At 52.5% G+C, this 21586-nt stretch overlaps 2 protein-coding genes across 2 annotated transcripts; both read left to right on the forward strand.

Annotated features, from left to right (window-relative positions):
- The first annotated feature begins 6108 nt into the window (after positions 1 to 6108).
- Positions 6109 to 15264, forward strand: PRSS36 (serine protease 36). The gene is made up of 12 exons (XM_037134348.2): positions 6109 to 6209; positions 6694 to 6974; positions 9444 to 9610; positions 11175 to 11424; positions 11533 to 11662; positions 12023 to 12279; positions 12366 to 12529; positions 12952 to 13189; positions 13300 to 13441; positions 13723 to 13988; positions 14066 to 14187; positions 14456 to 15264. Exons 1-12 carry the CDS (start codon positions 6109 to 6111, stop codon positions 14732 to 14734), a joined length of 2397 nt encoding a protein of 798 aa, XP_036990243.2. The 3' UTR covers positions 14735 to 15264.
- A 2060-nt stretch (positions 15265 to 17324) lies between these two features.
- On the forward strand, positions 17325 to 21570 carry PRSS8 (serine protease 8). Its single transcript, XM_037134330.2, has 6 exons — positions 17325 to 17682; positions 17906 to 17929; positions 19491 to 19653; positions 19928 to 20199; positions 20286 to 20452; positions 20586 to 21570. Exons 1-6 carry the CDS (start codon positions 17598 to 17600, stop codon positions 20895 to 20897), a joined length of 1023 nt encoding a protein of 340 aa, XP_036990225.2. The 5' UTR covers positions 17325 to 17597; the 3' UTR covers positions 20898 to 21570.
- The last annotated feature ends 16 nt before the right edge of the window (positions 21571 to 21586 follow it).

A 21586-nucleotide genomic window follows, 5' to 3' on the forward strand; every position in this document is an offset into this window, starting at 1 on the left:
AGCTGTAGGTAGTATGGCCAAACAATTTTCTACCCACCCTCCCACCCCCACAGCAATATATGATAATTTGAGTTGTTCCACATCCTCAGCAACATGTGGTATTGTCCACCTTCTGAATTTTAGCTATTCTGGTGGGTGTATGGTGGTATCTCCTGGTGATTTAAATTTCTGTTTCTCTCAAGTGATGTTACACCACTTCACATATGCACACTGGCAATTGGCCACTCTCTTTTTGTGAAGCAGCTGTTAAATTCTATTGTAACTCATGTCCAAAGATGACCCCCAATGATCCATGCCTCCTGGTATTAGTATTCATGGCCTTTGTAGTTTTCTCTTCCTTCATTGGATCTGGGTTGGGCTGTGACTCACTCTAGCCGATAGAAAGCTGCAGAAATGGTGCTGTGCCTAAGCCTTCAGAAGGCATGGCAGCTTCAGCTTTGGAGCTCTCTGGAGTTCTGAGCCACCAATAAGAAGTCCAGCTACCCTACTGGAGAAACCATGTGTTGGAGGAGGTCATTTCGAGGACATGACCCCTAGCTGACCTTAGAACTGGACCCTAGCAATCAGAGACTCCTCATCCCCTCCCCTATTCTTGGATTGTGTGTTCTGTCCACTGGTCCCACAGCGAGAGCCATGTTAAAGGACGAAGGCTTGAGAGCAATGGGTTGTTGACACCATCTGGATAGTATACGTGACTGAACACAGTGCAGCCCTCTATATAAACTTCTGAAATTTTGGTGGGCAGAACAGATAGCTAATCTTTTCATTCACCCAAGACAAGCCTTGCATGTTCCCTGCAAATTCCCTGGCTTATTAAACCTGCCACCTACCAATCTGGAGTGGTCCACCTCTTTCTTCAGTCTCTCTTTGCACTCCATGTATGGAGACCAATTTTCAAACCAACACCATGTAGAGTAACCACAGGGAGAGAGCCTTTCCTGATTTTGGTCAAAGAGAAGGGTATGAAGACAGAAAATGAGTCAGAGATGCAATGTTGCTGCCTCTGAAGATGGAGGAAAGGGGCCCTAGCCAAGGCATAAGAGCAGTCTCTGGAAGCTGGAAAAGGCAAGGAAATGAGTTCTCCCTTAGAGCCTCCAGGAAGAAACACAGCCCAATGATACCATCATTTTAGCCCAGCAAGACCAGTGTCAAATTTCTAACCCTCAGAATTGTAAGATAATAAATTTGTGCTGTTTTAAGCCACTAAGTGTATGATAATTTGTTGTGTCAGCAATAGAAGACTAATACATTGCCCCTTCCACTAATCAGACTAGCAGAGAACTCTGTATCTATGTATTGCCTCTCTTACCCAGAGAAATCCCCCATATAATTCTTCTATTGACTGTGGTTAGATTGTGGTGTTACTGGCTGACATTAAGAAGCACTGTAAAAACCAACCTTATGAAACTCTTTGCTGCTTTTGCCATATCATGTGGGGAATTCCATCCCGCAGAGTCATCCTGGACACAATCTGTTGTTCTGGAGGGAAAGGGGGTGGCAATTCCCTCTAGTGGAGAAAGCCCTGAGCTCTTCTCTGAAATGGCTTTTATTGAGATTGGTATGCACGGGGGTATACAATATGCAGGCAAAGCTCATCAATCGATGTCTAAAGGCCATAGTTAGAGAAAACAGATATCGTTTATAGGTAACAGAGATCTGCCTCAGGTCAGGGTCTGTTAGACATGCTGACGCCAGATGGTCATTAAAGCGTGGTTCATGATTAGGAGTTCACTCCTTCTGCTTTTGGACTTAGATATCTGATCCATGGCAACAGGGCTATACAAAGCAAAGCAAGCCTCAAGGGGTATAATGCATTCTTTGGGCCTGATTTCCCACAGGAACCCTCAGTGCTAATATCGGGAATGCCTGCCTCCAGCATTCCTGGCATTCCAGTCAAGACTTACAGGCCTCTTTCAAGGCCTTTCTCCCATGGGGCTACAGTGGCTGATGTCACAGGAAGTGGTCCCCAACAATATTATATGTGGAAAAAGACTTCATTACACCAAAGTGTCCTCTCCATGTGTTCCTCTGGATGAGAGAGACTCTTGCTTGGGTCTCTTTGTTTTGAATGTTAGGAATCTTAAATCAGTGATTCTCAAACAAGGGTATCTTGGCATGGAGGAACTATCAGAACCACCAGGGCAGCTTTTCAAACTGGCATGGTTCAAAGGTAGAAAAGGCAGAGAGAGTATGTAGAATATTTAAAGTAAAACACACATGTCATGAAGACCCTTGCCTACAAATTGCTTGCTTCAATTCAGTAATTCTCAAACATCTTGGTCTCAGGACCTCCTTACATACTCACTCTCTCTCTCTCCAAGAGAAACATTGATGCAAGAGAGAACTACCGATGGGTTGCCTTCCATACACACCCTGCCAGGAGGCAAACTTGCAACCTAGGCATGTGTCCTGACCAGTGATTGAACCAGCAACTTTTGGTTTGTGGTGTGATACCTAGCCAACGAAACCACACAGGCCAGGGCCCTGCTCACGCCTTTGTATTTTAAATTTCATTTACTTATTTTTCGAGAGAGGGGAAGGGGAGGGGAAAGAGAGGGAGAGAAACATCGATGTGTGGTTGCCTCTTGCATGCCCCCTACTGGGGATCTGGCCGGCAACCCAGGCATATGCCCTGACTGGGAATCAAACCAGTGACCCTTTGGTTCACAGGCCAGCATTCAATCCACTGAGCCACACCAGCCAGGGCCCTCCTTACACTTTTTTAAATTATTGAGGAATCAAAAGAGCTTTTGCTTATGTGGATTGTATCTATCAATATTTACTGCATTTGAAGTTAAAACTGAGAAATAATTGAAATATTTATTAATCTGTTTAAAAATAATAAATCTGTTATATGTTCATGAAAACCTACGTGTGTTTTTCATACCTGCATCTGCACTCAGCCTTTTGGAATATCATGTATCAAGTAGCCTTTGAAAACCTACATTGCACACTTGACATCATGGCAATGGTTTTGGCTTTGGGCACCCTTTCAAAGAGTCTTGGGGACCCCTCCAGGAGTTCTCAGACCATATTTGAGAACTGCTACTGTAAGACAATAATCCTTAACTCTTTCCCCACCCTAACAGACCTGAGGAATAGGACTTGCTCCTTTAAATAGCACAGTGGATTGCCAAAGCAATGAATCTTGTAGGAGGAAGGGGGAACATTTTCCTCTAGGAAGACACCCTATGCACCTTGTCTTTCCTACCTTTGAACAATGCCAGTCGTCTCATTTTTCTGTTTGTTGGATAAATTACTGATTCTTTATCCTTGGAGGCACAAATGCCAGCAATGAGTGACTGAGGAGATTTAGAAGCTCCAAGATTGTGTTAACAAATCTGAAGTTGTTACCACCAAGTTTACCTTCATTGTCCACCATGCACTAGCTAAGGCTAGCAAGATAAGCAATTGAATCCAGTCAATTGTTGGGCCCCTGTATTGACACTGCTTCGCTCCCATGTGACTTCTCATTTCCCCTCTCTCCTGCTTCCCTAGGATGTTATCGCCCAATAAAGCACAAGCATGTAGGCTGTGCCTCGGCCTCTGCTTTTAGGGAAATTGGACTAACAGAATATTATTATTATTTTATATTATTGGTAAGAAAATAGATATATATGTGTGGATATTCTTTGTTTACCCCTTGTCAAGCATACTTAAGAAGAGTCAGGGGCTTTGCGAGAAAGAAATTACAAAGATTTAATCAAGGGTCCTAGGGTTTGGAAACCAGAAATACTACTAAGGCAATACCCAGAGTGTTCCAAAGGAGAAAGAAGAGTCCGAGAGTTTTATAGGAAAAAGTAAATTCTTGAGAAGAATCAGTTCTGCATTCTTAGCCTTGAATTGGTCCAGGATAGTATTCATCAGCTGTCCAGTGGTCTAGGCAATGGAATATTTTCTTTTTGAGGCCATTCAGATGAGATGGATAACTGAAGGCCTGATGTCTGTCCAGGGATTAACACGCAACACACTGATGTGCATCCAGGTGTTGATGCAGGACTGGAAAGTTCAAGAGCTTCAGTTCCCAGAGCCAGTTAAAACAAAAATGATCTTTTTCTTGTGCTTCAACCCACCTGAAGTTAATAATTTAGCAGCTTAACCACAGTCACTCATTTTATTTCTTCATTCTATTCTTCACCCTCCATTTTCATCCTCCACCCTTCTGCTTCTCGATCTGTTCCCCCAGAGGGTGACATTTATGGGCCACATCATGGACTCCCTTACTTCTGGTAGGTTTCACACATGGAAAGAGCTGGCAGGTGATCAGGGGGTAGGAGGGGAATGAGATGGGGATTTTTATCTCCCAGCTTCCTCCCTGCTGAGCCACAGGTTGATAGAGGTTGCATTCCACTGAAGGCACTCGTGTTGGCTTGCCCTTGCCTACATCTGCAGCTCTCTCTCTTGGTTTCAGTAACTTCTCCCTCTCTTTGTCTCTTCAGGCACCCCGCCTTCTCCATTATTGCTAGCCCTAGGGTGCTTCGCCATCCCTTGCTGATTTTCCTTAACCCTGCTGTAAATAGTTCCTTCATTAAACTCTCCTCTATTTCTCTTTGAGACATCATATGTGTCTTATGAGGGCTTGTATTGAAATACACTGAGGGGGTTGAGTGACTTTCCCAAGGTCACACAAAAGGTAAGTCACAGAACCCCTGAGAGTACTCCTTCTAACACAGAGAAGGATGGAGCCTTTTCCCAGTTTGGCCAGCCTGCCCAGCCTCCTCCCAGAATCTTGTACCTTGCCCAACCTGCCGGAATCTGTGATCCCTTTGTTGGGATGGGATTGTATTCCCTAGGGCTCCCTTCCCCAACCTGGGCGCAACTTCAGTAACCAGAGCTGTGTGAGAGCCCAAGCCACTGGGGTAGCCGCACCCCAAAGAGAGGTGAGGTCTCAGGTGAAGCAAGCCAATGAGGGGCCACCTTCCCTATCCAAGGGCTACTGCTCACCTATAGCCCTGACTCACTGACATTGGTCTCCCAGCCCCTGGCTATCCTCTCCTCCCTGCCCCACCCAACAGGTGTTCTGGAACTAGGACATCTGCCTCCCACCCCCGCCCTGGGCCTCCAGAGATGTGAGATGGGACCGGGCTCTGGGTTGGGCCTTCGGGCTCCCTACTTCCCCCTTCCAAGCCTAGATCTTCTCAGATTCCCAGAGATGGGCTCTAGCCAGAGAGGGTGGGGCTGCTTCTGGGACCATCAGGAGTCACACCCTGTTTAGACAGTGACAGAGCTGTGGCAGGGAGCAGAGCTTCACTCATCTCTGTGCCTCCAGCTGACTCAAATGTGCCATGTTACAGCACCTGCTTCTCCCACTTGTGACCCTCGGTAACCTCAGGAGACAGAAGATGGCTGCAAGGGGCCTGGGTCCTAGCAACTGAGCTGGAAAGCAGGACTTTTGAGCTCTGCTCAGGGAGTTGGGTGTCAGAAGAAGGGGAGGGGGCCAGCAGAAGAAGGAGGGAGGGAGGTGTCAGGAGGGAGAAAAACAGCCTATGAGAGGAGGGAGGGAGAAAAGAGGCCTGGTTGCAGTGGGAAGAGGGAGTAGTTGTGAAGCCTGGGGGGGAGGGGTTCAGGGAGGGCAGGTTGTAGTTCTCCAGTCTCTTCCTGCCTCCCTTTCCAGTTATCGGCCCCATCCCAGGAGCCTTCCAGGACTCAGGTAAGGCAGCTGGACTGGGGAAAGTCAGGTGCAAAGGCACAGCAAATAGGAGGGGTAGCACAGGTACTGGGGGGGGGGGGCAGTGCTGAAAGGGCAGGGAAAGGAAGGTAGAGTGTGGGGGATGGAGAAGGAAGGTGAAGGCGGGGCGGCATCAGGGGCTGGAAATCAACATCTTCCTCTTTTTACCCTCTGACTCCCAGCTCTCAGTCCTACTCAGGAAGAATCTGAAGATCTGGGTAAGAGGGGAATGGGAGTGGGAAGGGGTGGCCTCAGATCTAAAAGGAGGTTAAATCTGTCTTAGGCAGTGAGAGATGGAAATGACCAGAAACTCAGAAGTGCATAGATCTGCTTTGTTTTGTCTTTTGTTTGGGGAAGAGGGCAGGCAAACTGAAGCGAGCTGGGGACATAGCTTTGTCCTTAGTAACCTGGGCCTCTGCAGTGAGGAACAGGGATGGGGTATGACCTCCACGGTGCCCCCACTGCAGACTGTGGTCGCCCTGAGTCCTCAGCCAGAATCATGGGGGGCTCAGATGCACAGCCGGGCAGCTGGCCGTGGCAGGTGAGCCTGCACCAGAATGGGAGCCACATCTGTGGGGGCTCCCTCATCGCCCCTTCGTGGGTCCTCTCAGCTGCTCACTGTTTCGTAAAGTGAGTATCCACCCGTGCCCAGCTCCTCTCCTTCAAGAGCCAAAACTGCCCCGCTGCTTTGACCCCGTGTACTCAGCTAATTTCGAGACTAGCTGCCCCATCCCACCCCAGCCTCCCTGCCCAACCCAGAAGCCAGGTGCTCTGTGAGGTATCCTGGTTCTGAGTGTTAATGCTGCTAAATATCCAAGTCTGAATTCCATCGTTCCCATACCCCCAATCAACCGCCTCCAGTCCATCTTAACTTCGGTCGCCCCAGCCCCCAAAGTGAACCCGACTCCGCCCGTCCTGGGTTCCTGCTATCCCTACCTGCTCCCAAGTTCCGAGCCCCTACCCCCACGAGAATCTGCCCTCCATTAAGGTTAGTCTAAACCCCTCCCGCCTCGGCCTTGGCACAGCAACGGGACCTTGGAGCCCGCGGCCGAGTGGTCGGTACTGCTGGGCGTGCACTCCCAGGACGGGCCCCTGGACGCCGCGCACATACGCGCAGTGGCGGCCATCCTGGTGCCGGACAACTACAGCAGCGTGGAACTGGGAGCCGACTTGGCCCTCCTGCGCCTGGCTTCGCCGGCCAGGCTGGGCCCCGCCGTGAAGCCTGTCTGCCTGCCCCGCGCTTCACACCGCTTCGCTCACGGCACGGCCTGCTGGGCCACCGGCTGGGGGGATGTACAGGAGGCCGGTGAGCTAGACGGTTCGAGTCCGGGATGGGTTATCGGAGAGGTGGAGCCTACTGAACGGTCCTCTGAGCAGGATCTCGCGGAGGAGTCCAAAAACCTGGGCCCCTAGGTGGGAGGCTCGGGGCAGGCCGTCAGGAGGTGGGGCCCACGGGGAGGTGGGGCCCACGGGGCGGGGCCTGGGGCAAGGTTTGCTCTGCTACAGTTGAGTGCCTTGCCAAGCTCCATCAGTCATCCTCTCCAAGGGCTAGGACGGATTCATAACCCCCATTCCCTCCTCACCACTCCTTCCAGTTTTGTCTTTCCTGGCTTTAGGTTCAGACTAAAGTTCCCATCTGAGTTGCTATTTCCGACAAAGCACTACACCCAGTCCAATTCTTCCTCTGAAAACTGAGGAAAATAGGGCCCATTTCTCAGGGTTGCTGAGTGGATTAAAAGAGAAAATGCATAAAGGCTTTAGTAAAGTGAATAGCATAGCAGTAATTAATACATTTTAAATATTTTTCAGAGGTGTCCAACCTTTAGGAGTCTCTGGGCCACAGTGGAAGAAGAGTTGCCTTGGGCCACACATTAAATACACAAACAATCACGAAAACTCACAAGGAAAAAACAGGGTTTTAAGTAAATTTACGATTTTGCATTGGGCCACATTCCTAGCCTTCCGGGGCCTCGTTCGGCCTGCAGGCTGGTCGCCCTGCCCAGGGGATCCCAGCACCAGAGCACAGCACCTGGTGTACAGCCAGCTTTCGGCAAATGTCATCTTCCGTCCCCCTTTCTCCCACCTCTCTGCCCCCCACCCTATTCTCCCCCGACTCATCTCTCCTCCGTCTTTTCCCTACTCACCCTCATCACTCTCATTCATTTAGTCCACCTTTCATTTATTCAACAGATATTTTCTGAGCACATTCTTGTGCCAGGCACTGTGTTAGGCATTAGTGATATACCAATGAATGCACCAAGCAAAAATTTCTGCCTTCTGAGAGTCTGCATCCTAGTGAGTGAACAATAATACTTATTTAGCTAAATAAGCAAACGCTCATGTTAGAAGATTCCCCTTCATCCCCATTGGATAACTTTTCCATTCCCCGTCATCCCCATTATCCAATGTTATCTTTCCATATTAGCAAGACCCCACACACAGGATAATTCCACATTTGTGACCAGTCCCTTGCAATGCCTGGAGCTTTAAGAGAGGGTACTTGGAGAGGAGATGCCACAGCCTCAGCTTGCAGGGGCCCCATCAGGGCAGGACATAACTAGAAAGGGTCAGTCTGAGCCCCTAGGAAATCTGTGTGGATGGGGATAGGCTATCATGACAATTGGCACCCACAGCAGGAGATTTCTAGTGAGGTTGTGTAAAATCAGGACATAAGTTGGCATAACAGGAAGGTGGGGGGAGATGGAGGCCACCCTGCAGACCCAGGTGAGGTGTGGCAGATGGAGAAGTCAGGCTGCCAGGCTGAAGCGAAGGGGGCAGAGGCTGCAAAAGCTGCTGGGGCTGGACCATGAAGGCCTTAAGGTCAGACTGAGGGCCAGAGTACCCCACCAGCTGCAGGGACCCCCAGGACAGTTCCCGGACTTCCCTGGTTGACCCTCAAGTATAGCCTCAGCCACCCCCTGACCTCTCAGGATTCTGGGTGGAAAGGGAATGAGCTCTGCCCACTCTCTCCTTTGCCCTTTCTGGATCCTGAGACTCTGTCTCCATTAAAAGCAGGTTCACCCCAGGAAAGGATTGAGGTCTCAGGTTTAGACAGTGGGATCCATTTGATATTCATTGGTAAGATCAGAGTGGAACTTTAAAAACATTTCTCTGGCATCAAAAAGTGAAGGGTGGGTTGGGGAACAGATTAGTGAGGAGGCCGGGCCACTCCTCCGGGCCCAAGGTTATGCCTCCTGATCTAGGGCAGTTGCAGTAAAAATGCCAAGAGGTCGCAAATGAGAAGTTTGTGGGGTTTTAATTTTTTTAATTTATTTAAATGTTGTTCAAGTACAGCAAATGAGAAGTTTTCTGGACTTGGGAACTCACTGGGGAGGAGAAATTGAGACATAGATCAGGAATGACACCAGATTCCATACTTGGCAACTTGGCACAAGACCGCATGTAGTGTGTGTGGCATCTTTGTTGAAAAGGGCACCTTCTCAGGACTGACACAGCCCGTGTCAGGAGGCAGAGCTTAGTGATTTTAGCCCCCACAGACATCCTTTGTTGGGCTGGGGACCTTCGTGCAGGACAAAACCATACATGGCAGCTCTCACTGGGTGCTTGATGGGATCATTCTTGAGAGGAGGACATAGGAAGAAGGACAGAGGAGCAGATGATGTTTGGTTTTGCAAGGAGTGGGCTGCAGTGCCATGAGGCATCTAAATAGAGATGGCCAGGAGGCGGTGGGGGTGGGGAGGGGGGAAGCAGAGCTCTGGGGAACAGGGGACTTCATGCCTGCCTCACAGCAGTAGCTCTCTGGTTCTGCCCGCAGACCCCCTGCCTCTCCCCTGGGTGCTGCAAGAAGTGGAGCTAAGGGTGCTGGGAGAAGCTGCCTGTCAATGTCTCTACAGCCGGCCTGGCCCCTTCAACCTCACTTTTCAGCTATTGCCAGGGATGCTGTGTGCTGGCTACCCAGAGGGCCGCAGGGACACCTGCCAGGTGAGGGAATGCCCCCGCACCTGCCTGACCGGGCCAGGCAGAGCCATAACCAATAGGAAGCAGTGTGAGAAACAGGAAAATCCCTTCTCTTTCACATCTCTGAACCTCATCTGCAGAAAAAGGACTAGATGGCCAATGGATAGGAGTGATGTGAAGATTATAAATGGATAGAACTTGGGGCTCAACAAGTGTTATTTGTGGCAGTATAGTGCAGTGGTTACATGCCAGACTCTGGAGTGAGTCTGCTTGGTGTGAGGCTTGGCACCCCTACTTATTAGCTGTGTAACCTTGGCCAAGATATTTAAGCTCCTTATGTGCAGACTTTCTCATCTGGCAGGTGGAGATCATCAGGTACTAATGATGATTAAATGAATTTGTACAGGTAAGAACACTTAGAACAGTGTGTGGCCCTTAGTAAGAGCTAAATAAGCATTAGCTATTAATATTATAACCCCACTTCCCAGCTCTCACTGGGTGCCTAATGGGGCCATCCCTGGTATGAGGATGTACAAGGACAGCACAGCACCTGTTAGTAGGTAATCAATAAATAGTCGTCTTTAAAAATGAATTAATCCTTCACAGAAGGGAATTTTCCAGATAACCTGCTACAGGCCAAAATATGGTATATTTTAATAATTTTTCCCAGAAACCTTCCTCAAGTGTCACACATTCTTCCAGTACTCCAGTACACAGTGATGATGGGGACTCAGGCTGGATAGTCTTCAGGGTCCCTCCCAATTATGAGGTTCCAGGACCCATGGACACGATCCTCTGCCTTCTTGAACAAGATTGTGGGCGATTCAAATTCCTCTAGACCAGTGCTGTCCAACAGAACTTCCTATAGTGATGGAAGTGTTCTATATCTGCACTGTCCGGGATGGTAGGCACTAGCCATGCTGTCTACTGAACATTTGAAAAACATCTGGAATGTAGTTAGTGTAACCGAAGAGTTAAATTTTTAATTTTATTCAGTGTTTACCATATTGGACAGCACATTCTAGATGATGCTGAGCCTTCTTTGTGACCCAGTTCAGGTCATAGAAATGCCTGATCTGGACTACAAAGATATCTTAGAGACGATGTCTCTGAGCATGAAATAGCCCAGAACCATTGTTTTAGTGTCTGTTCATTGTAGTTCTTCCTCTTGTCTATTCTTGCTGCTCTTAGATTTCCTATTTTTAACAGCCTTCTAAATGCTGGCAACTCTGATTTAATTTAACAATTGGATGAACTTAGAAACCCAAGACAGAGTTTATTTGAACTATTCACTGAACAAGAATCATTTGGCTGTGAGTGAGACCTTCAGGTCTCTCTGGCATGGCTTTTAATGCATTAGTTTGGTGCTCTTAACTTGTCTGTTCATCACCAGCCTTTCTGCTTTACATGTCTTTCTTCTGTCTAGAGTTGTAGGGAATACAGAAGTTGACACAGCCAAGGCAGGTTCCTAAGAGAAGGAGGCTGTATGCTGGGCCAACAAGAAGAGGTGTAGAAACTTTGAAACAGGCCCAATATAATCTAGTGGGTCCCTGGGCTGATCCCCTGACACTGAATCATCTATCTTCAGGGAGACTCTGGTGGACCCCTGGTCTGTGAGGAACATGGACGATGGTTCCAGGCAGGAATCACCAGCTTTGGCTTTGGCTGTGGACGAAGGAACCGCCCAGGAGTCTTCACTGCTGTAGCTCCCTATGAGGCATGGATCCGGGAAAAAGTGATGGGCTCAGAGCCTGGGCCTGCCTTTCCCACCCAGTCCCAGGGACCCCAATCAGGCCCATGGAAGCCCATGGATGAGAACTGCACAATCGCCCTGCCAGGTGAGGGGATAGGACCACTGGATGTCTGCTAAACATGGGATATTTGAGTTGGGGTGGAAAGTGCTGTGGGTTCAAGAGACCTGCTGACCTAGGCCTCTCACCCCTCAGAGTGCGGGAAGGCCCAGAGGCCAGGGGCCTGGCCTTGGGAAGCTCAAGTGATAGTGCCAGGATCCAGACCCTGCCATGGGGCGCTGGTGTCTGAGACCTGGGTCTTGGCACCTGCCAGCTGTTTTCTGGAGTGAGTGAAAACCCACATCTCAGACGGATTCTTGCCCTTCCCCCATCAACCTGAGACACTATCTACTTGGCCCCAGCCCTGGGTGGGTGGTGTCCCTCAGTCTGAAGTGGGGGTGGAGTGGGGGAGGGGTCTCCTTGGGAGATGTAGGATGGAAATAGCAAAGCAAGGTTCTGGTCTATTGGGGACGAGTAGAGAGGTAGAGTAAGTTCGGTCCAGGATGCAGGACTCTGAGTGCACAGTTCTCTGGCTGGGGAAACAGAATCCTAGCCTGAGATATGGAGCCTAAATGAGTCCGGGGTGAGAGGTTTCCAGTCCGGTGTGCGGAATGCAGCCCACGTCCCCAGTCTTCCCATCCCGCAGCCGCAGCAGCCCAGCCCGCCAGCCCCAAGACCTGGACAGCTGGCGCGTGCTGCTGCCCTCCCGCCTGAGCCCAGAGCAGGTGATGCGCGTCGTGCCACACGAGAACGCTTCCTGGGACCACGCCTCGGACCTGGTGCTGCTGCAGCTGCGCGCGCCAGTGAACCTAAGCGTGGCCCCGCGGCCGGTGTGCCTACCTCACCCAGAACACTATTTCCTGCCCGGGAGCCGATGCCGCCTGGCTCGCTGGGGTCGCGGCGGTGAGCAGGGGCCCAGCGCCCGGCAGGTCGGGGTGGCGCAAGGCCCAACCTCGCTGCTCCCAGACTCGCTCCCTTTTCTTTCCCAGAACCTGCACCGGGCCCCAACACGCTACTTGAGGCGGAGCTCTTGAGCAGCTGGTGGTGTCACTGCTTGTACGGCCGCCAGGGGGCGACCGTACCGCCGCCAGGAGACCCACCACACGCGCTTTGCCCCGCCTACCAGGAGGAGGAAGAGTCCGGCCGCTGTTGGGTTAGCGGCGGGGGAGGAGCCTTCGGGCCGATTAGGACTCGGAAAGAGGCCGTAGAAGTTGGGGGCGGGGCCGGAGGGGCTGAGAAAAAGGCTGAGCGCTCAGGAGGCGGGCACGGCGGGTAAGGTGGAGCCCGAAAACCCTGGGGGCGGAGCCTGGCTGGGGGGCGGCTTTTAGGGAGGGACTGAGGCAGCTCTAGGCTCTGTCCGGCTCTCGCTACCGTTGGGTTGAATGGGAAACCTTACGCAGATTGGAGCCTGACTTGGAAGAAGTGGGACTTATGCCCGAGAAAGGAGGAATGTGGAGTCTGGGAAAGCCCCAGGATCTTTGATATCCTCTCTTCAACTTACAGACACACTTGTACACACATGCTCGCGCGCGCGCGTAAACACAGAGGTTGATAACATATTCTCTCTTGCTGCAGAACTACTCCAATTGGAGCCTTTTGTGCCGGGAGGAAGGGACCTGGTTCCTGGCTGGAATCAGAGACTTCTCCAGTGGCTGCCTACGTCCCAGAGCCTTCTACCCTCTTCAGACCCAAGGCCCATGGATCAGCCATGTGACTCGGGGAGCCTACCTAGAGGACCAGCTGACCTGGGACTGGGGCCCTGAGGGGGAGGAGACTGAGACACAAACTTGTCCTCCCCACACAGAACATGGTGGTGAGGAGCAGGCCTTTGGGGCTTAGTTCTTGGGGGTGCTTAAATCCATGGCAGGGGCTTCAGGGGTCAGCTGTGAGACCCCCACTGAGGTAGTCACCTCTTCTCCCTAGCCTGTGGCCTGAGGCCAGAGCCTGCTCCAATGGGGCTCCTGTGGCCGTGGCTGGCAGAAGTGCACGTGGCTGGTGATCAAGTCTGCACCGGGATCCTTGTGGCCCCAGGATGGGTCCTGGCAGCCACTCATTGTATCCTCAGGTGGGTCTCACCCGTCCCCTGGGCAGGAGGGAAAATTTGGGAGGTGGGCCAAAGAACTCTTGCAATAGTGAGATAGTCTCCCTTAAGGGCTCTTAGAGCACAGGGAAACTTACATGAAGTGTTTTGAAACAGAAGAGAGATTAGGAAGGAGCAATAATAAAAGTTAGTGGAATGACTCTGGATGTTCATTCCACCCTTTCCCTTGGGCTGGGAAGGACTTTATCAGCAAGAGATGGGGGTGGAGGGTGGACAGGAGGTAACATTGGGCCTTGTTCCAACAGGCCAGGCTCTACAACAGTGCCTTATATTGAAGTATACCTGGGCCGAACAGGGGCCAGCCCCCTCCCGCAGGGCCACCAGGTATCCCGATTGGTCATCAGCATCCGCCTGCCCCGGCACCTGGGACTTCAGCCCCCCCTGGCCCTCCTAGAGCTGAGCTCCCGGGTGGAGCCCTCCCCGTCAGCCTTGTCCATCTGCCTTCACCCAGGGGGAATCCCCCTGGGGGGCAGCTGCTGGGTGTTGGGCTGGAAGAACGCCCGGGACCGAGGTGAGAGCCCTGGGTCCTAGGGATGAGAAGTGATTGGAGGCCAGAATCTCTTGGACATCCCTTTTTTCTCTCTCTAGTCCCTGTGGCTGCTGCTGTTTCCATCTTGACACCACGACTCTGTCACTGCCTCTATCAGGGTATTCTGCCCCCTGGGACTCTCTGTGTCCTGTATGCAGAGGGGCAGGAAGACAGGTGCGAGGTACGGGGGCCTGGGCATCCTGGTCCGGGGAGGAGAAAGGCAGTACTGGGCAGCTGGACCCTGGAGAGAACACAGAGTTAAAATTCCTGGGTGTTGGGCCCCAAATGGGAAGAAGCAGTGCTTCCTGATCAGACCTTGGAGAGCAACCAGGGGCTTGGATGTCTAAGGATGGAGACAAGCACTACTTTGTAGCTGTACCCTAGGAGAAGGTGCTGGGGACCAGGAGGAAGGGTAAGAGATCCTTTTGGCCTTGGCTTTTATTATGCAGGTGGCCTCAGCACCTCCGCTCCTGTGCCAGAGTGAGGGAGGCTCCTGGGTCCTCGTGGGCATGGCTGTTAGAGGGAGCCAGAAGCTGTTTGCTTCTATTGGCCCTGAAGAGGCCTGGATCTCTCAGACAGTGGGAGAGGCCCATTTCTTGGCCCCCAGTGGTTACCCCTACTGGCCCCCTGAAGGCAGCAATCTCTGTCCCCTGGACATGGCTGGGGCCTCAGGCTTCCCTCCTGCTTCTCTGTTTCTGCTGCTGCTGACCCCCCTAATCCAGGGCTGAGGGGTCTGGGTCCTAGACCACCTCTCCTTCTCCTTCCCCACCCCCTCCAGCCTTCCATTTCCCTTCCAGTAGGGTTGGAATGTGACTTAACCGGCTTTCAATCCCTTTGCCAGAACCTCCAGAGCTCCCCACCCACCTAGACTGCAATGGCTTCAGATAATTGGCCTCAGTGCCTGGATATTTGGTGCCCTGGAATCCTTGGGGGCAGCGGGAGTGGACAATAAAGGTGTAAACAAAGACACACAGCCTTATGGAATTGCTGAGGGCAGGCTGGGGGGCTAGAAGAAAGCACAAGGGGTAGAACCCCTCCCTCCTGGGCCTCTGTGAGTCAGGCCTTGGGCTCCCCGGAAATGTGTCCCTGATAACGTGGCAGCTGTCCCTCATTCCTGCCCAAGGGTGGGGGAAGTTGGGTGGACAGCTGGGTGTGTGTCACCTCCCCAATGGAATTATCATCCCCAGTACCTGCTGGACACCTCAGCCCTAGCTTCTTTAAAAAAAAATTTTTTTTTACTTATAAATTTTTAGAGAGAGGGGAAGGGACGGAGAAAAAGAGAGAGAGAAACATCAATGTGTGGTTGCCTCTCATGCGCCCGCTATTGGGGACCTGGCCTGCAACCCAGGCATGTGCGCTGACTGGGAATCGAACTGGCGACCCTTTGGTTCACAGGCCTGCGCTCAATACACTGAGCTACACCAGTCAGGGCCTCAGCCCTAGCTTTGATCCTGCTGCCCCTCTCCCCAGAGTAAGAAAAACTGAGGGTGAGGGTCACAGAAGGAAGGGTCCAGAAGTATGAGAGTCCAGGGTCTGTCTATAATCTCCTATACCGACAGGGAGCCATCACCCCCATCTACACCCCTGATGAATGATGTCTCAAAGTATACACCTCCAGTGTCCCCAGTACACACATGACATTTGTACTCTTTAAGGATCCATGACTTTCACATCCTGCCTAGTACCCCTAGGGTTTGAGTCCGATCGCCACTTCTTGGTTCATCTCTCTACATTAATTCAAGCATGTTTTCTGCTAACTACTAAGTCATGGCACACCTAAGGTCTTAGGGACAAGCCCATGAAGTTCCCCCTATGTCATGGGGAACTATATGGACAACCCAGGCTGGGAGTCAGGAAAGGGTCATAGAAGTGATGTTTGAGCACAGAAAAAAGAGTGAATGGGGACCTAGGGAGTGGAGGTGCTTGGGGTGGAAGCCAGCTGAGGAAGGTGGTAGAGGGGTCACCTCTGGGGCTGTAGTCAAATCTCTGGGTTGAATAGGCAGAGGATAGAGACAAGGACATCTCAGGGCAGCTGGAAGTTCTTTCTGGAGGACCGAGGAGATGGGCAGAGGCCCTTAAAGGTCTAGGCTTACATTTAGCTGCCATATCCCAAATAGAGTATTCCCCTGAATCTCCATAGGGACATATGCGCCTACTTCCTCCCTGTATGCAGTCACCCATGCCACCCCTCATACACACTTACTACACCCCATCTTCCGCCCTAACACACCCACCGTGCCCAGGGTCTTGCCCCTCCTCCCCAACTTAGACCACTTCAGATTCAGCCTTTATCCTGTCCTCTCACCCACTCCAGCTTGGGCCCTAAAGTCTTGGCTTAGAGGTCCAGACACCTCATCTGTGGAAGACAGGTAAGGAAGTAGGGTTCTGTTTTTCTGAACCTTGAAGCCAATATACATTTGCAACTGCCCACAGACTTCTAGGCTCACAGAGGAAGTACCCAACCCCTGATCTAGTCACTCGGGTGTTCTTTTCCTGAGTTTGTGCCACCTGCGCCCTCCACCTGACAATGCTTCACTTGAACCACACTTCCCCCACCTCTGTCTTGTCAACAGCTTTTCATAACCTCTTTAGGTCTCAGTTCTGAAGGCACTTCCTTGAGGAGCCCTTCTTGTTGCCAGCCTATGTCAGGCTCCTGTAAATGACTCCCAGAACCCCCATTACCCTTTCTTTATCACAGTTCCTAATTTGAAATTATGCTATAATTGCTTCTGTGGTTATTTGAGGCAAGGTGTCATCCCTACTTCAGGGTGAGCTCGAGGAAGGCAGGGATGCTGTTTTACTCCTGTGTCTGGAACAGAGGAGGCACCCAGTAAATATTTGGGAGATGATTGGCACTGCCAGACACGCTCACCACACCTCATCAAACACAGATGAGGCTGCAGGCTCTACAGAAGGCCCAGAACCTGCCCTAGCCTGGGGCAGACCCAGGTGTCCTAGGTTCAGACACGGGGCCTCAGAAGGGAGGTGGAGAGGAGCGTCTTTGGCGGAGCCAACCCCTGGAAGGCATAACTGGTTTGGGAGACCTGAAAGACCTAGGGCCAAGAGCAGCTGGGTGGCCCTCCAGGGAGCTGGATCATTGGACATTCCAATTTCCAGCCCTGCCCGGGGCTGCTCTCCGGTTGATCACTCCCACCCCACCCCCCCCCGCACGCGTGCGCCCACCCCCGCCCCACCCCCACCCCCACCTCTCGCCACACACACCTGGGGGTCTGGGAGGATTCCGGACGTTGGTGAAGTAAGAAGCTGGCAGAGCTGAGTGGGGAGGGCGGGGCCAAGGGAGGGGCGGGCAGGTAAGTGCTTTTCCCCAAGGAGCTGCCACTCTGAAGTTTTCTGTGGAGCCAGGCAGTACTGGAGACGTGTCCTCACTGAGGGTTGCTGAGATTCCATCGTCTCCCTTTGTGCCTGCTCCCTGACTTCAAAGCCAGCCTTGGACAGCAGCACCAATCTTCCAAGCACGGATTCCAACATCCCTTCTCTCTGGGTCCAACACCTGAAAGTTGCCTTCGAAACCAGTCCTCCGTGTCTTCCCTTGAGTGCCTGGTGTCTCCCCAGGGGCCCTCATCCTGGGCCATGGCCCAGAGGGCAGGCCTGGGGCCTAGGCAGCTGGAGACTATGGCCATTCTGCTTTTGCTTGGATTATTCCGGTCCGGGTTGGGTGAGTGAGCATGTGCGGGTAGGGTGTGGCGGGGGGGGGGGGGGGAGGTGGTGCACAGGGGCCAGGGTTTAACCCATTCCTGGAGCACGTCCCTTACCCTGGGCTCAAGAACTCCCAGCTCCCCAGCTCGTGAGCTTTGGCTTCTGGGGGGAGGGGCAGCTGCTAGGAAGTCTGGGAACTTGGTCTTCTCTGCTTACCCTGCCTTGTGCCCCTTGTCTTCCAGGAGCTGCCGGGGCCGGGTCCGAAGGTGAGGCTTGTGGAAAGGGGAATGGGGGAGGGGAAGAAGAGGGGACACAGATTCCGATTTCCATGAAGTGTTTAATGAGTGCCGGCCACTCTCTGCCAGGCTGTCTCACCCCTCCCCCATAACTTAAAAAATATTTTTATTTTATTGATTCGAGAAACATTTATTGTTGTTTCACTCCTTTACACATTCATCGGCTGCTCCTTGTTATGTGCCCTGACCAAGGTTCTAACCCACAACCTCAGCATATCGGGATGACCCTCTAACCAACTCATCTATCCACCTAGGGCCTCACCCCTAGTTGTTTTACTTGAGTCCCCCAATAGCTCTGTGAGACAGGGATTGTAGCGTCATCTTACAGATACAGAAACCAAATGCAGAGAGGTAACTTGCCCAAAGGCACACAACCAGTGTGTGGCAGAGCTGAGATTTAAACCCAGGTCTCAGTCCTAATGTGGGTTGTTCCGAGGTCTCCTTTCTTCGAAGGCACACCACCAGGCTCTGAGGCAAGGTGCTCAGTCCCGGCTTCACCACTTACTAGCTGTGTGGTTGGCTAGTCCCCCTTTCAAATGAAGATGATTATGTTTATCTCCTGGGGCTGTATGGGGAGTCCAAAACACAGAGGAAGTGAAAGCCCCTTCGGGGCCTTGTATTGTTTGCAGTCACTAAATAGTAGCTGTTGTCATTATAAGGAGAGGAGAGGAGGAGGAGCGGGGCTGGGCAGTTTTCTCTGCTCCCGGGAAGGTGACTTTGTGAAGGCAGTGGGTCGTGTTCTGAACAGCCAGCCTCAGTGGGGGCGGGGTGGCCTTCACACCGGGAGCCCAGTGCTGTTGTTCCTTTGTTCAACACACGCATCCCTGGCTCCCTCTTTGTGCCCAGCCCCATGCTGGGCACTGGACACGTGGGGCTCCACTCTGGCCCCTGCCCTGGGAGTTCCCAGGCTGGTGTGGCTGAAGCAGACACAGAGCAATCATGTGAAGCACAGGCCCTGGGAGCTCTGGTGCATTGCCTGACTCAGCAGGTCAGGGCAGGCTAAGGAGGGGCAGAGTGAAGTTCCTCCGGCAAAGGACAGACGAGGCAAGGTATCCCAGGCAGTGACCTGGACAAGCCAAGATCTAAAGGTGAATAAGTATATGCCCCCATGTCTGTGACAGGAAGTGTCCAGATGGGTAGGTGGAGTAGATGGCAGTGTCATGGAAGATCTGCACTGTATCTTAAGGGCGGTGTGAAGCCAGGGAAGGATTTAAGCAGGGGTGTCACCTGGCCAGATTTCTCATTTATAAAGGTCTTCAGACTTGGAAGGGGTGGATGGGATGGAAGGCAGGAAACAAAGGAAGCTGTATGAGACCTGAATGAGGTAATAGATGGGTCAAGGATGACAAGGTGGCAAAACTGACCATGCCTGTTGAGCAGTGGGATGGGGAGAAAGGGGTAGCTGACTTCTATGAACTCACTTTCTAAGCTCCGAAACAGATCTCCTGGGCTTTATTGGGAGGGGCAGGGCTAAGGACATTGTATGAGGGCTCCGGAAGGCCCTGACTCCCTCTCCTTCCTCCCTGGGCAGCCTTTTGCGGTGTGGCCTCCCAAGCGCGCATCACAGGCGGTAACAGTGCAACCCCTGGCCAGTGGCCCTGGCAGGTCAGCATCATCTATGACGGCATCCATGTGTGTGGTGGTTCTCTCGTGTCTGATCAGTGGGTGCTCTCTGCTGCTCACTGCTTTCCAAGGTACCAAATGGGTTGGGTGCAAGGTAAGGGAAATCAAAAGTGGGCTGGGGGGTCAAAGTTCAGGGATCAGTTTAGACTAGAGGTTGGCGTTCTTGGATTAGGTCTATGGGGTATCAAAGTCTGAAAGGCCGGTCAGGAGTGAAGGCCAGAGGTCACAGGTCACAGGGTAAAACTAGGGCAGTGTGGGTCCTAAAAAGTCCTTTGCCTGGGATCACAGTCTGGGGTCAGATGCCGAAATAGGTCTGGGTCCCAACCTTTGCCCCGCTGCTTGCAGGGAGCACCTCAAGGAAGAGTACGAGGTAAAGCTAGGGGCCCACCAGCTGGACTCCTACACCCCTTCGGCCGAAGTCCGCACCGTGGCACAGGTCATTTCCCACACCAGTTACCATCACGAGGGTTCCCAGGGGGATATTGCGCTCCTCCGTCTCAACAGTCCCATCACCTTCTCTCGCTACATCCGGCCTATCTGCCTCCCTGCAGCCAACGCCTCCTTCCCCAATGGCCTCCAATGTACTGTCACTGGATGGGGCCATGTGGCCCCCTCAGGTGAGGTGGGGCGCTGATGTCTAGAGGCATAGAGGGAGCCTGACTCAGGGTAGGAGGCCCTGGCTAAGCATCTTTTGCCCTCACAGTAAGCCTCCAGGCCCCCAGGCAACTGCAGCAACTTGAGGTGCCACTGATCAGTCGTGAAACGTGCAACTGCTTGTACAACATCAACGCCAAGCCTAATGAGCCCCACTCTATCCAGCAAGACATGGTGTGTGCTGGCTATGTAGAGGGGGGCAAGGATGCCTGCCAGGTAAATGCAGGGAGATAAATGCAGGGAGGGGGTCCAGGGGAACACATGAAACAAGGGCATCTTGGGAACTGAGGGCTGGCATGGGTGACTACAGGCCTGGTCCTGATAGCTGTTGTATGGCTTTTCTCCTCAGGGTGACTCTGGGGGCCCACTCTCCTGCCCTGTTGGAGGCCTCTGGTACCTGGCAGGCATTGTGAGCTGGGGTGATGCCTGCGGGGCCCCCAACAGACCTGGTGTGTATACGCTGACCTCCAGCTATGCCTCCTGGATTCATTACCACGTAGCAGAGCTCCAGCCTCGGGTGGTGCCCCAAATCCAGGAGTCCCAGCCCGATACCCACCTCTGCAGGAATCATCTGCCTTCCAACTCTGCTCCAGGCCAGGGTTCGCTGGGGCCCATCCTTTTGCTGCCACTAGCTCTGACCCTGGGCCTCCTCTACCCATGACGGGAGCCCCGAGTGACTTACCCTAGGAGTCGACCTTTGCTTCCAGGATCTCTATGTTGTACCCAAGGACAGATGCCCGTTCCTAGGAATGGATCTGGCCCTTCATGTTCTTCGGGCATTTGAGTCACTCCTTCCTCCCAGGACCCTTTGGAAGTTCAGGGCACCATACTGACCCTTGAGCCCACTCTCCTGGGCTGGGCTTATTCCTTGGAGCTACAACTCAAAGCCAGGAGTTTTACTGCCGTGGTGCTGGCTAGAACTTCCAGCCACTTGCTGTGCACAAGCCTATTGGTGGGGTTCCTATGGAGCCCCTAAGGAACCTTAGGTAAGAAACTGTGCTCTGGCTCTCATGTTTCTAGAAAACTGGGCAACTGCCCCGCTGATTGCTGCTGGAGGGCTGGCTCCAGGGCCCAACCTGTTCTGCCTGATGAGCCCCACTGCTCCACCCTCTTGCTGTCTCTGGGCTAGGGCTCTGAGCATGTTTTTAAGGACAAAAAGGCCCAACCTTGTTCACTGGCTGCCGTGCCCCCCTTGAGCCCTGATCCCTGGACTCCGGAGGACTGAGCCCCCACCGGAACTGGGCTTGGCCTTGGGCTTGGGTCCGGGGTGGAGGGTAGAAGGAGCGAGAAGGAGTAAAATGTTTTGAGCACAACTGGCTGTGTGTGTGACGTGCCATGAATAACATCGGC

Source organism: Artibeus jamaicensis, unplaced genomic scaffold (assembly GCF_021234435.1).
Source record: "Artibeus jamaicensis isolate MK-2021 breed Jamaican fruit bat unplaced genomic scaffold, CSHL_Jam_final contig_700, whole genome shotgun sequence".
NCBI classification, from domain to species: Eukaryota; Metazoa; Chordata; class Mammalia; order Chiroptera; family Phyllostomidae; genus Artibeus; species Artibeus jamaicensis.